This window comes from Phasianus colchicus, chromosome 8 (assembly GCF_987193195.1).
Source record: "Phasianus colchicus chromosome 8, bPhaCol1.hap1.1, whole genome shotgun sequence".
NCBI classification, from domain to species: domain Eukaryota; kingdom Metazoa; phylum Chordata; class Aves; order Galliformes; family Phasianidae; genus Phasianus; species Phasianus colchicus.
The window spans coordinates 32,570,636-32,585,257 of record NC_143443.1 but is presented as its reverse complement, the minus strand read 5'-3'; the positions used below and the strand labels follow the sequence as shown (position 1 = coordinate 32,585,257).

The 14,622-nt window shown below is 48.0% G+C and overlaps 2 protein-coding genes across 9 annotated transcripts in view; one reads left to right on the top strand and one right to left on the bottom strand.

Moving 5' to 3' along the window:
* LHPP (phospholysine phosphohistidine inorganic pyrophosphate phosphatase) overlaps window positions 1-8,890 on the bottom strand; it is a 67,700-nt gene extending 58,810 nt beyond the window's left edge. For 2 of the 8 annotated variants that reach the window (XM_090145636.1, XM_090145635.1), the window contains exon 1: window positions 8,524-8,885. In XM_090145636.1, the coding sequence (XP_090001762.1) occupies window positions 8,524-8,642 (119 nt within the window). In that variant the 5' untranslated portion in view covers window positions 8,643-8,885. Of the gene's footprint in view, window positions 1-8,523 lie in introns of all 8 variants that reach the window. The other 6 variants (XM_090145638.1, XM_090145637.1, XM_090145634.1 and 3 more) reach the window with 5 other exon arrangements.
* Window positions 8,891-11,436: 2,546 nt separating this feature from the next.
* NKX1-2 (NK1 homeobox 2) lies at window positions 11,437-13,398 on the top strand. Its single transcript, XM_031597344.2, has 2 exons — window positions 11,437-11,869; window positions 12,715-13,398. Exons 1-2 carry the CDS (start codon window positions 11,437-11,439, stop codon window positions 13,281-13,283), a joined length of 1,002 nt encoding a protein of 333 aa, XP_031453204.2. The 3' UTR covers window positions 13,284-13,398.
* The last annotated feature ends 1,224 nt before the right edge of the window (window positions 13,399-14,622 follow it).

The window sequence follows — 14,622 nt, the reverse complement described above, 5'->3', positions numbered from 1 at the left end:
CCAACGTCTTCCTCAATAACACAGGTGATTCATTTCTTTCTTATTATTTGTCTTTCCTAATCATAGGTATGTGAATTATCAATTACACTTAGTGTTTAATTGCCCTTCATAAAGATAGCTTTTCTATTTTAAATTAGGCAGTTAATATATTGTAACTAATAGCATCCACTTGTACATTATAAATATATCTTCATTGATTGGAGCAGCGAATGTGAGATTCGCTCGCAAGTTAATGAAGCAATTGAGTGAAGAAGTGCAGGGTGTACCCAGGGAATAATTATTGTTAATGAATTATGATGTGACCTTCTCAGAACAATGAACAATTGGTGTGACAGCGAGATGACAGTGTTCCACATCTGTTATTCGAAACACGGTTTCAGCTGTAGTTAAAAAGCAAAGCAATGTAATTTGGATGCATAAACTTTTAACAGAGTGTGCTGTTGTTAAAATATATATATATATTCTAAAGGCAAAAAATGCCATGATTCATGATTGTCTGGAAACAGACATTTGTTGAATAAGAATATATTCTCTCTTCTCAAAGGTCAATGAAATGAATTGAGGAACATCGCTAAGCGTTGAGTTGTGCAGTCAAATAAATGTGCCCAAACTGGTCAGTAGGCTTAAAGCAAAGACCAGCTTTTCCTGTACTACAAATTCAGCTTCTTCTCAGGATTTTAGATGAAAACCACAGTTGCACTTTGAAAATGCACGATAGAATTGGACACATCCTGGGCAGTTCCTGGCTTTGTGGCAACCAGAAATCATCATCCCAACAGAGTTCTTAGTAAGAAGTAAGGCCTGGAAAGAATTCAGTCAAGTTGGTCAGAAAATAGGAGTTGTTTGGCCAAAGCACAAAGATAGCTCTCAAAAGCATCCTGGAATGCTAAACAAAAGAAAATCAACAAAAACACTTGAATCTACAATGAAGAGAGCTACATAAAAACTTTTACAGTGAAAGCTCACCTATTCTTTCCAAGTTGGTGCCCCTAAAAAAATCCCTCTGTAAGCTCTCCGCCAAATCCCTGTGTGATACAATCACACCCACTGGTAACTGTGTGATTATATGCACATCAGGACCAGTCCTTCAGTGCTCAGCATGCAGACTGTGATGGTACAGAAGGCTCTCAGAGGAAACCTTGTGTTTCTGAGCTGATGCAGCAGCTAATGCTCACACTGTAAGGACCAGAAGCGGAGCATGTTACCACACCTTCTAGCACTGCTGAGTGAGAGGATGCTGGGAGAAGAGAAAGAACAAAATTTGTGATGTGATGCTTTGTAAGATAAAGAGCAATGGACTAGATGCTTGCAAGTAGAGAAAAATGGGCCCCAGACCCAGAGTAGGAACAGGGGATCTTAAGTTTTGCCTGTGTGCTCGCTTCTCTGGGTGTCACGAGTGGCAAACTGCTAAAACCCTCTCTGCTGCAAAAAACACCCCTCAGAGCTGTACTTGGAGGAGGACAGCTGGGTGTGGAGGGCTGCAGGGAGCAGATGAGCAGTCTGACACTCCTGATGCTGCATGAGCTCACCTGCAAGCCTGTTAAGCTCAAAGCGACAAGCTACTGCTAACAGAACTTCTGAGCTGCAAATGATACCTAGAATCAAAGAATACTTGGACAGATGAGTACAGAACTAAAACACCAACAGGTGGGTAAGGAGACCTCTTCCTATGCTTCACCACTTGGTCCCAAAACAACTATTCAGTCACACAAGCAATCCCTAAATCTAGAACTCAGCACCAAGCCGTGAGGATGCGTACATAAGAGATAGGAAAATGAGGTTTGAATTCCAGCCCGGCACTGTCCCTCCTGCTGTACCAGCTCTTTGAACTGACCTTTACCTCATCCTGCCAGAGCAGGACAGGACGCTGAGTGACAATGTCCCACAGTGCAATTACTGTGCGTCAGATGAGCCAGTCCCTTACAAATCACCTCGAACTTTACACATCTGCTGGCTGTCAGCATCTGCCAGGTTCACTCACCCGAAAATAATGAAAAAAACTCTCATTATTGTTCCATAACAGGTAAAGTGTTAGGACAATTATTAGACATCCTGACTGACCTTGTGCAGACTTAACCAGCTGCCCTTGCCAACCTTTATGGGCAGCCCTTGGGCATATAAAACACAAAAGCTGTTCTTTTAGACGATGAAGAGACTGTGACACCAACAGGAAGAGGAATGACCCAAAGATCTGGATTGAAAGCCATCACTCCTGCAATTTGTGCTGTCCTGCAAACAGCAAAAGAAACTGAGAGCACGGTGAAGGCTAAACTTTGGCCTCCCCATCTCTGACCAACCTCTGGCTCAGTGAAAGGTTTTGCTAATGAAAGAGTTGAAATCATTCAAAAGGAAACACCTGAAGGGCCATATTATTCCATGTTGCTCACTGCATGGCTCATGCACTGCCTTCTGAAGCAATGAAGAGTGGCCACCATCAGAGGGAAGTGCCCCATTCCCCTTAATTCACCTAGCAAATCAAACACTGCTATACAAAGAAGGCAAATATTCTTTTCTAGCCACAGTAATTAGCCAGTTACATCACGAAGAGTCAGCTCAAGTCACACTAATTAATGCCAATCCTGGGCCTGGTCTTGCAAGGTGGACAATGGTGAAATTCAGAATGGTCCCATTATAGAACTGAGGACTCTGGAAACACCACTTGGAAACACTTTGTCAGCAAGAACTTAAATTGTTTAGTTCAATGTAAAATTGAAATCCTACCGACACCTGTAGTTAGGTATCTAAATCACTCGTAGTTTTTAAAGAAGTAGAGATACTGGGTTCCCATACAGAGCACAAGGCTTATCTAGTCCTGTATTTCCCACACAGGCTGCCTTCCTCTGATGCACCAATTACAGTTAGGTACTGGAATTACTGAACACATTACTTGGTACTGTAAATCACATTTCACCTGCTTGAGCAGAAGGGCAGATTACATCACACACTCACACAGCACTGAATGCTGATCAAACCTACAGGTGCATTCTGGAGCAAAATAAACTCTGGTAGACCTTAAACATTTGGCAGTTCTCCACTTTGGAGCTGTCAGTAACAAAACTCAGAGCTTTGTTAGCAGGAACAGATCTGGAATATATTTATTTTCATTAGGCAAAGCATTTCTATGGACGATATAATTAATCATACTCCAATAGTTTTAGATCTTTGCTGAAGCAGTTGCTTTGTCTCTGAAGCCACTAATTATTCCATTAAAGGTTTAATCAAAACCAAACTATCTTTGTCACTGTCACATTCTCAGTTTGTATACAAACAGCATCTGTTAGTAAATAATGGATTCTCTTTTAAGCAAGTCAATTGTCAAAAGGCTTCATTTAGCCTATTTTATCAATAAATAATTCACTCTCATGTGCCTTGCACTCTGCTTTAGAAGGTGCCACAAGATTTCACAGTAAAACAAGCTGCATTTCAGCAAACCTAGTGTGACTTCAATGTGGAAGTGATGAACTGCTAAGGATACAAATGCGGACACAAACTCCCTCAAAGCAAGCAAAACTCATCTGAGCATCCTTCGGTACCTGCAGACCCTCTCAGCTGACTTCTGCATCTTTCACTGTACTCTGAAGAAGCAGCACAGCTAAAAACTATTCCTGCACGGGCATCTCTTGCAAAGACTACGTGCAATTTTAATGAAGGCCCCTAAACCTAATGGTGATAATTAATGATGGTGGTATTGCTGAGGTTATGCAAAGGATCTGGTTTGGTTCTTAAGATTTCAGACCAAGTTCACCCAACATGAAAGATGGGAAAAAAAGTTACCCAACAGCACTAAGCTGAGACAAGTCTCAAGTCCTAAGGCACTGAATGAGGCAGACAGCTGCTAATCCATTTCAGAATTAAACAGTATTTAGATGGTAGAAGAACAAGTACTGTTAGTGGGTACCGTGGCAATACATTTTATTATTCTTCATTGGTAAATATTAGTACGTCCCATAATTGTGCTGATGGATGGTAAATAGCTCAAGATCCTAAAGGTTAATGATATTTAAATTCCAAAAGTGTAAGCACTTATTCATGCAATTTACACGGACAGCATTTGCTCGGAGTACCAATACCTTCCTTCAGGCAGGCAGCTTTTTTTAAAGCAATAACAAACATAGTGAAGAAAACCTAGATTAGGAAGGTCCACTGCTTCAAGAAGCCTGGGCACATGGCTAGTGCTGCAGAAACATGGGACCACAGGCTGCTGAGGAGCTATGGCCACTTCACAGCCAGTGAGGATCAGTTCCTGGCTCAGCCAGTGAATACCTCTGTGCCTACAAGGGACTGCTTCATCTCTTTGTGTCTCTGTGGCTGCCTCCAGAGCGGGCAGATGGTCACACCCAGCCTTCTTTGTGATCAGAATTTGCCAACAGAATTAAGTGTAAAGACAAACAAATGGAATATTAACCCAACAGTTTGTACAGTTTATTTGAAAGCCTTTCTAGGACTCCTTTGCTATCCCATGCCCTCAGGATGTAGCAAACCAAGAAACTTTGCTTTGGTTATCATCCGCTGCAACAAAGATTTCTTGCTCCCTGTCCTACCCACGCTTTCAGCTGGCTCTTTGTAAACCCACCACCATCCCACCCGAATCCCCGCATGCCAAATTGCTTTACAGTTCCCGTTCCACTTGTTCTGCTCACAATCCTCTCCTTGTCCAGCTCCCCAGGTAGCTGACTTTAACATGACTGCCCAGCTGCTCTGCAGCCTCCCCGCGCCCCAGATTTCCGCTGCTCTTTTCAGGGTCTCTGTAGAAGGCCCGGCTCACAGATGCACTATACAGGCCAAACAACAGGATGTTGTAAAGGTCCAACTACTGTGTGCTTTTCATATGGATATGCTAATGGCCATACTATCAGCACACAGCTGTAAATGCAAATAGCAGAGCTCAGCTTGGGCATCTTTTATGGGTGTTTAACCACCTTCTGTCTTATAAGGGACCAACTCCCTATTATTTGGAAGATAAAAAGCGAATAGCTCACCTCGTGTCAATGCTGTGTAAATCAATTAAGACAATAAGAGCACAGTACAGAGGTGCTGTTAAGTCTGGCTCCAACAGAAGGCTTTAAGTCACTGATGGCTTTCTCATCTGCCCCGAATGGCAGGCAGTATCTGCCAGCTATCTGCACACACTGCAGAGAGCTGTGTTTCATTCAACTCCATTATAACTCACTTACAACAAATGCATGTCACAGTAAACTAAGCAATCAGGAAATGTTGTGGGTTAAAAGTTTCAAAGGGCCAAATTATCCTAACAAGACATTTGTGGGTTGTCTAGTCATGTACCTCTCCAATATCCTCACCTGAAATGAACAAGAGCAGTCCCTGCTGGGTTTCTGTGTGTTTTGATACCCTGGGTTCTGGGTTAAAACAGTGGTGCCAATGCCCTTTGCCACACAGGTACGTGTCTGCCATGGTTTGGCCAAGCATCTGAAGGATCCACATCCACCTTAGTGCTACTTGAGAACAGAAGGATGTGCGCTCCATACAACAAATACTTCCATGGCTCATTCCTTTGCTCCCTATTCACCCATTTCCATCCAGTGCATACTGAATCCTCAGCTATTTCATTGATAAAAATTATCAGAGATGCAGGTACGTTAGGAATAAAACACTCTCTGTTGTCATAACAAGTAATATGGCCATAGACAGTCATTCCTTGGGTGAATCTCTAAAGTACAAATGTGTGCCATCCTGGTCAGTGCATTTCCCAGCACATCAGCTTCTTTGGTGTTCTGTTCTACTCCATCTGACTATACTGAAAGCTAAAACCAAAAACAAATGAGAAAACTGAACCCCTGCAGCCATTACAAACATAAAGCAGACTGAATTCTGCTGGCAAAAATTACACTGCTACTCTCTCAAGTGCTAACTGAAATAACTGCAGAGCAGAATTTTGCTGAAAACAAGAAAAATCACGCAGCTAATAGAGGAGCTGAAATGACTTCACAACAGCAAATGAAAAGATTTACTTATGTTTTTTGTTGGTGTGTGGTATATATTGTTACATGAAGTTAATTGCTGCAGTGGTGTGGGAGATGATGCAGGAAGACAACAGATCAGCCACCACTTTGTGAGAGTTCATATCCATGGTATGAATCATCAGAATGGTGTTTGAGAATCGTAGTGGACTTTTAAAATACATATGTGAGCTGAGAAATTTTAGATACATCTCTTTGCAAAAGATTGTATCAAAAAGAATTAGCTATAAAGTTCTTAGCTTTCTGCATTTATGACTTCTTAATCGATACAAAAATGAATTAATTAGAAAAGAGACACTTTTTGCTTTAATCCATCTGCATGAAACCACTGAGCCGTATTGTGACACAGACACTAATATTAATGATCAACTCGTAATAGGATAATGAGTGAATAAGGATTTTAAGTGGTGTGAGCTAGAACAATTACCAACCTAATAGGCTGATAAATAAGGCTACTTGACTTTACCCACAGAAAATGATCATTCTTACCCACTTACACTGAACGACCTGAACAAAACATGCTTTTTCTTTTTGCTTCCTGATGCCTTTCAGTGGTCATTTGTGTTGTCTCCAACTGCCATAGACAGAACCTCTTGTTGACACATCTAGCAGACCAAGTATATCGAAACTTGCCTCCCTGTTCTTAGCACACTCCTTATGAAGTGAGTGAGTGTGGTGCTTGGATCCGGGTGTCTCCATGCAGGGCAGTGGGCAAAGTGCTGCACACAGAGGCACCACACTGTCCCCATCCTGAGCCCCAACCCTTCTCACCACACCCTGTCCAACTCAGCTCAGCTCTCCCAGCATCTCCAAACCTTCCTCAAAGATGCCCCGAAGCCCCCTCAGCATCAGGTCAAATTAGCTGCTGAGATGCGGAAATGCCTAACGAGAAACAGAGGCCCAGATACTTCCAGCATTTCAAGAGAAAGCCATTAATATCTTGCATTTAGCCTAAGGCCAGAGCTTTCCTGTTGTTTCAGCAGCGTATTTCTGGCATTGCCGTAAGTTAAACTGCAGTGTATGTTGCCTCCATACGGGAGGTTTCAGCAAATGCAGTGACAGAGTTATTAAATAACAGTCTGCAACCTGATGGAAAATAAAGTTTAAAAACCTAGGGAAAACAAACAATATGTCAAAAACATCTGGGGAACTGTGATGCAGATATTATTAATATGTCCTGGTTTATAAGGAAATGATCTGCTTGCAGACAGTAATTATATGGTTGTTGTTATTTATGTTTACTATGGCCATGCCTGAATGCCTCAGCTACGATCAGGGCTACCCTGCACAAACTCAGCATAAGAGAGAAGCCCCTGAAGCACTTCTAAAGAAACAAAGGAATAAATCCCCCAATTTACCAAAGGGGCAACAAACCACAGGAGAACAAAATCATTTTGTCACAGCCATGCAAAAAAATTCTGGCAGAAGGAATCAAGCAATTTCTCTTCAAGATAAAGGAGGCTACAGATGATACAGAAAATAAAGCAAAATTAATCTGTGGCTCTGACGGCAGGCATGTGTGTCCTTCCTCTGTCTCAGCAGAACACCTGGCTTTGACCATCTCCTGCAGCCACCAGGATGAGAGGTAATGGACTCAAGCTGCACCAGGAGAAGTTCAGGTTGGATGTCAGGGACAATTTCTTCTCTGAAAGAGCAGTGATGCAGTGGCACAGCTGCCCAGGGAGTATGACCTCCAGGGGTCACCATCCCTGGAGGTGTTCCAAAGCCATGGGGATGTGGCACTGAGGAATGTGGGCAGTGGGCACAGTGGGGTGGGCTGGGGTTGAGCTTGGAGATCTTAGTGGTTTTTTCCAATTTTAATGATTCTATGATTCTTCCGCCTGGGGAAGGGAATTGCCAGAGCAGCTGGGAGCCCAGGCAAAGTAATCAGAAAATGCCAGTCAAGGAGATGTGACAGTGCTGTCGCAGGAAGGTGATAGGATGTCTTATCCTGGAAGATGGAGAGCAGGAGCTGCTCCTTCATGGGCAAACTGACTGTCAGCCACAGCTTCAGCAGGGAAATAATGTCATCAGGAGGATTTGGGTGAGATGAGAAGGGAAGCCAGGGAAGTTTAATCCTGGCAGAGGTCGCACCCAGCAGCACCTGCCTCTGCCCTCAGCAAACAGGCTGCTCTATACCTGAGGAGAAATAAAAGCTTTTATTTTACTGTAATCTTTTCCTCCTAGGGTCTATTCTGAATCCCAGATCTGCATCCCAACTACAGAAAAGCGAGACAACACACTGCAACCTTGTGTACAGAAAACACAGAGTCAATATTTACCTTGAAATAAATAGAGCCCAGAGCCACTTGGCCCCCAGGGGCCAAGGGACACACCGACCAGTTCCCCGAGTTAATTAGCTGAATGAAGCCACTGCCTGCCCAGCAGCCCTTTGCACCACCTACATCTCATCAACGCAAAGGGCACGCAGCCCCCCGCCCAGCACCCCCAGCATTCACCTCATTGCGACCCACAGCCCTGCTGGCCCCCAGCCCCCACCACCCCACACTGCGTGGGGTCAGGCTGGGAGCAGGGCCTCACGTACCTCTGCACAGCTTCAGCCGAGCCGGCGATGGGCACCCCGCCGCCCTCCCCGCCGCTGTCGTACAGCACCCCACTGATGTCCAGCAACAGCCCCCGCACCGCCCGTGCCCAGGCCGCCATGTCGGCACCGCCTCGCTGCCCCGGGGGCTGCTGGGAAATGGAGTCTGAGCGCGGCGAGGCGGCCTGAAGGGAGCAGGGGATGGATGTTACAAACAGCAGGGATGCGTGTGGTTTTCTCCCAGTTGTGCTGCTTCTGTCAGCTCTGAGCGTCCCACGCTGTCAGGAGAAATGCCTGGGCTCTGCTATGGGTCTGCCTGCTGACCCACTCCGCGTCTCCCCCTCGTGCAATTCGTCCTCACACGCGGCTCCTAGAGCACAGAGAACAGAACCCAGACACAGAATTGGGTGCAATACTGAAGGTTCGCTCTGCAGACCACGGGTTCCAAACATCTCCAAACATCCATGCAAATAGGAGCGTGGGCCTGGTTCGCTGGGACCCTCTGCTATGGGGATGGCTGTGTTGGTCCAAGGGACCCTTTCCAGCCTTGTGATGGCTGTGTGGCCTCACCTGCCCCAAACACTGCCTCTGTGTCACCTCCTCACACGTGCTCCAAGAAAAATAATTGCCTCGTCATATAAAAAACTGAACTGGTCCCCTCTGTTGTGTCCCCTCACAGAGAAGATTTTATCAGCGGTGTTACAGATAGCTCTGGTTTCTCTCTCGATATAGTCGAAAGGCTGCCTTATTGCTAATATTATTGATAGCAGACTGTGGCTCACAGAACGCATCACAAGCTGTTCTGGTACCACAGTCCACTTTGTTTTAAGGAAAGCAGAGGAGCCTTGGCAGCATTGATTTGCATCGCCGCGTCTGGAACAGCCTTTGGCTTCTCCTTAAAGATATTATCTAAACTGTGAAATTCACTAAATAGACCCAGAAATGGATCAGGTTATTTAAAACAACATCACTAATGGCGCAATATCTCAGCTGTCTACGCTGATAGCGAACATTGTCTTGGATAGTGTTATCAGCCCAGGACACCCGCTATGAATATTGATCCGCAGCTTGTTACAGCCATCACTGCCGTCAGGACAGGTCAGGGTTGAAACCCACCCAGCATCAAAGCAATTTAAAGACAGCACTCAGGCTGAATTTTAATGCTTGAACTGGAAAGCAAACCAACTTCAAACAGGCTGCTAAAACCAATCCATGAACGCGTGCTTTTTGTGTGTCCCTTCCATGGGCATGTCTGTTTGTAGGTCAGCCGCCATGCACGTGCTAACCTGATCATATTTGAAGATGTCTGCTAGCCCACAAATTAATCCCAGCACTACAATTTACCTTTTAAGCTTCTGCAGTTGCAATAACTCAGAAATATTTATATTCTCACTATAAATCAGGTCAGTTTTTTTCTTCCAAAAATGAAACATCTCCAGAGCTGCTAAGGCTAACAGGATGCCCCATCCCTGAAGGCATTCAAGGCCAGGTTGGATGTGGCTCTGGGCAGCCTGGTCTGCTGTTTGGTGACCCTGCACATAGCAAGGGGTTGGAACTGGATGAGCATTGTGGTCCTTTTCAACCCAGGCCATTCTGTGGTTCTATGATCCTTAAAATACAGTAAGTAATACATTTACCAGATCATCATACCTATGGTTTTTCCAGGTACTTTGAAACTGGTATCGTGACAAACAAGAAGAGTCTTGTTCAAAACCATACTTACATACTTACAGGATATGCAAGAATATTTCATACTCATTTCCATTATCTGACCTCACTCTGGTCCTACGCTATCCAGAAATGGGGAACTTTTCCCTCTCCTTTTGCACCTCAGGCAACTTTATCACTTTGACACATGAGAAGCACTGAGCAGCACCCAGCAGGGTGCTTTCCACCTCAACCCAGAGTCATTTTCATGCAGGATGCACCCATGAAACTAAGCTTCACTTCTCTGCAGCTTCAGTGCATGAACTGTCCAGGACAGAGATAACTTCTCTTCTGAATGTGTATGGTATCCCATACCAGAGCCCAGTGCCAAACAGACTCTCAGGTGCTGCTACCACATAATTGACTAAAGAAATTACTTGTAATCATGTCTCCCCGCACATCTTTATCTCATCTTCCAGCTCCTTATTATCTTAAGACCTGTGCCTTTGCAGTACAAAAAGAAATCCCAACTCCATCTTCTTTATTCCTATTCTGCAGCACCTGTTACCATCGAGCAGTGCCTTATTTTTACTTAGTCAGATTCCCACAGACAAGCAGAGAGTGTGAGCACTGCCTTTCCTGCTGCACAAAGTCTTTGTCTATACCTCACCCTGATGTGCAGCACCAACAAAATGCAGAACTGCTAAGGGGAGGGGACAGCATCCTCCTCAAAAGCTGCAGAAGTACAGCACTATGTTGCTAGGAAGTTTTAAATAAAGGTCAGAAGAGTGGAGCAGGGTGGAGAGACCTGGCCTGTTGTTGATCACCTTACCTCTTCTATAAGGATAAGAGGTGATGGGGCACTTCCATGCCAGGTGGTAGGGCTTAGTCAAGGGCTGCTCGGTGGGGCAGGTGTCCAGCATGGGTGTACCTCAATTTCTCCACCTGTGAAATGGGACTGATGCACACTCCAGAGCCAGCCCTTGAACTACCCAGACCTTGAGCTGACCCCAAACTAACCGAAAACGCGAAGATGCTAATTTGCGAAGATGCTCATTAAGGACCAAAGCTCAATTTTACACCCAAAACAAAGGCCGCTGGGCAGAGGCAGCGCACCGAGCCTCTGCGCTCCTCACCGCAAGGCTCACCCGGGAGCAACCACGCGTGGATCCCCCCGGGCCGCACCGCGGGGCGGCGATGATGGTGGGGGGCGGCGCCGGCTGCGCCCCCGCGGAGCGGAGCGCGGGGAGGGCGCGGGGCCGCGTGCCAATGGCTGCTCTGCCCCCTCCTCTACCCCCACCCCGCCGCCCGCTCTCCTCCTCCCCGCCGCTCACTCCGCGTCTCCGGCGCCCAGGCGGAGGTTCCGCGAGGAGGCGGCGGCGGCGGAGGCTCCGCGGTAGCGCTGCCCTCCGCCCGGCCCCGGCCCAGCGCTGGCACCCGCGGCTCTCCGGCAGCGCGGAGCGGGGGATGCTGGAATGCCCGGACGGTGGGGCCAAGGCGGCCCCCGTCCAGCAGCATAAGATCTCCTTCTCCATCCTAGACATCCTGGATCCTCAGAAATTCACCCGGAGAAGCGAAACGGCCGCGGGGAGCGGGGGCAGCGCCTGCCGCTCGGGAGAGCAGGAAAAAAGTTTGGCGAGAGTTGAAGTAGGAAAAGGCGCTGCTCAGCACGAGAGCGAGAGGAATAAACTAGAGGCGGATGGTAGGAACGCGTTCGAGTTTCTCTGTTCGGCGCTGGCGGGGCGAGCAGGTGCCGGCAGCCGGGGAACATCCCCCGAGTCCGGACAACTGCAGGGGGGGTCGGGCTGTGGGCCGCCGTCCGTCGGGAGGGAGGCGAGGCGGGGGGCGAGTGGGATGCAGCCCCTTTCGAGTTTCGAAGATAGAGAAGTCCCCACCAGGGCAATCCTCCGGCTGCGCCCCGAGCGCACCACGACGTCGCCCGGCCCCAACTGGAAGCGTCCCTGGGCCACCCTTCCCCGGGCAGGGAGGGGGTCCCGGTCCCGATGCCGATCCCTGCCCGCTGCCCGCCCCCCCGCAACCGGGACAGCCGGCTGGATAATTGCTCAGCCCGTCCCCACCGGAGGATGCCTTAGCTCCCATTGATCGATATCCTATTACTGACTCCCGCCTATCTCCTGCCCACAGCTTGCAGGTACCCACTTCAAACCTCCTTCCCCCGGCCTGATCCTAATATTGTTCGATTAAAACTTACCTTTAATAGATGACATCTATCGATCCGGCCCTCGCAAATCTGAAACTCCATTAGCACGGAGATAGGGAGGGGGGGGGGGAGGGGATTTATTTCGCTTCAGAAGGGGACTTTAATAACTTCTTTTTTAATTGGTAAGAAATCCATATCCACACCTCCCCGTAAATGAGCCGCCGTGGCGGGGGCTTGCCGGGCGGATTTCTTTCTCCTTTTATTTAACGACCGTTAAATATCGGCCCGGGGAGGGACGCGGAGGGAACGGCTCCTTGCAGGGTAGGGTCGGGGGGGACTCGGAGCTGCTCCGCAGTGCCCCCTGACCTCGCCGCCCTCTCCCATAGATGCGCGCACCCCGGCGGAGAGCTGCGCGGAGGCAGCGGTCGAGGAGGGGCAGCCAGCGGCCGGCGCCGGCTCCTCTTCGTGCTCCGCAGCCCCGGGGCAGGAGGAGCCGGGCTCGCCGCGAGGCGGCCGGCGGCGTCGGGCCGAGGCGAGCTGCGCCAAACCGCGGCGAGCGCGGACGGCTTTCACCTACGAGCAGCTGGTGGCTTTGGAGAACAAATTCCGCGCCACCCGGTACCTGTCGGTGTGCGAACGCCTCAACCTGGCGCTCTCCCTCAGCCTCACTGAGACGCAGGTGAAAATCTGGTTCCAGAACCGCCGCACCAAGTGGAAGAAGCAGCATCCCGGAGCCGACGGAGCGGCCGCCTCCGCTCCCCCCGCCGCCGCCCGCTGTTCCCCCAGCCCGCCGCGCCCCGCAGCGCTGCCCGGGCAGACTTTCCCCCCGTACGCCGCCGCCAGCGCTCTCTTCCCGGCCGCCTCTCCCTTCCCACTGGGCGGCCCCGGCGGCGGACCCTTCGCTCCCTTCTTGGGGCCCGCGTACCTCGGGCCCTTCTACGCCCCGCATCTCTGAGAGCCCGCCCCGGGTCTGTCCCAGCGCTCCCGAGGGTGAGGAATCGGGTTTTTCTTCTCCGGCTTGCTTCGACAAAGAGAAAAAATACCCACATGCTGTAACCACTGGATTTTATTAGCACGTTTGATATGTAATTATAGGCGTTGGAGATGGAGAGAATAACCCTCTTTACACATGCCTGACTCTAATTCTTCTCCAAGTTTCTCTTTCCAACGTTCCTCGTTGCCGTCTGGCTTGCCAGCACACGCCTCAGACCCGGGGAGCCTGGAGCTGTGACACTTTGTTCCCACTGCTGCTGTCCGGGTGCTGCTGACCACACACAGCCAGTCCGATCTCCAGGGATGCTCACACACAGAGACGTCCACGACTTTTGCTGCTGCTCCGGGGACTGGTGCATGACTCATTTATATCAGATTTCAGATATAAGCTCGGTTACCTGCTAAGAGTTCTCTCTTCTGTGCCATCAGGTGATGTGCACGGGGTCCGCTCAGGCAGTGGGAAAGTATTTGATTGCTGCTAATATGCATCGCCCCTCTGCCTTGCATTTCACTTCATCCCCATTGACTTCAAAGCTTTTAGATGAGTCGTCCAAAGATCATTCCTTTTGCAGAGAACGGTTGTTCTTGGAACAACAGCGTTGGTGCCAAATGAGGCAGAATCGAAAACGTAAATCAGAGAAAATGATTGCAGTATTCATTTCTTTAAGAATGGGCCATTTGTGGTAGAAAACAAGGAAAACACAGAATTTCCCGCATGCAGAGACCTATTTTCTGTAACAGAGAAAAAATGCGTTTTGGTGGGGTTTTTTTGTTTTTGTATTTTGTTTTGTTTTTGCCTTTTGAAGCATTTCTTAGAAGGGAAAATCATATTTCATCTTCATTGTTATGAGCATCGGAATGAAAAGGGACTTTAGCTGGGGGCTGTTCCCTCCCTGAATGCTGGGAAGTCATTGGTTTAAAATAAATCCGCCTCGTGTGGCTTCACAAATTATTACAACCCATGTGCATCCCCTCGGTCACATCACGATGCTTTCAAGTACGCGTTGGCTCTCCAACCAAAAATCTGAGCTCATAAATCCTATCTATCTCTTGTGTTTGTCTAAATAAAAAGGTTGTGCTGTTTTTCTTTTTCTTTTTCTTTTTTTTTTTTTTTTTAAGTTACCCTGTGTTTAATTGTTTCTAATTGTGCTCAGACAGAGTGGTGTTTGCATTCCTCTGTGGGATTTTTAGGTTTCTTGAGCCGAGGTGCCCTGCAAAGGCTCAGTGCAGGCGAGGTCCTGCTGTTACCTTCTCACGCCCAGGAGGAGGCAATCTGTGTCTTCCCAATTATTGTAATGCTG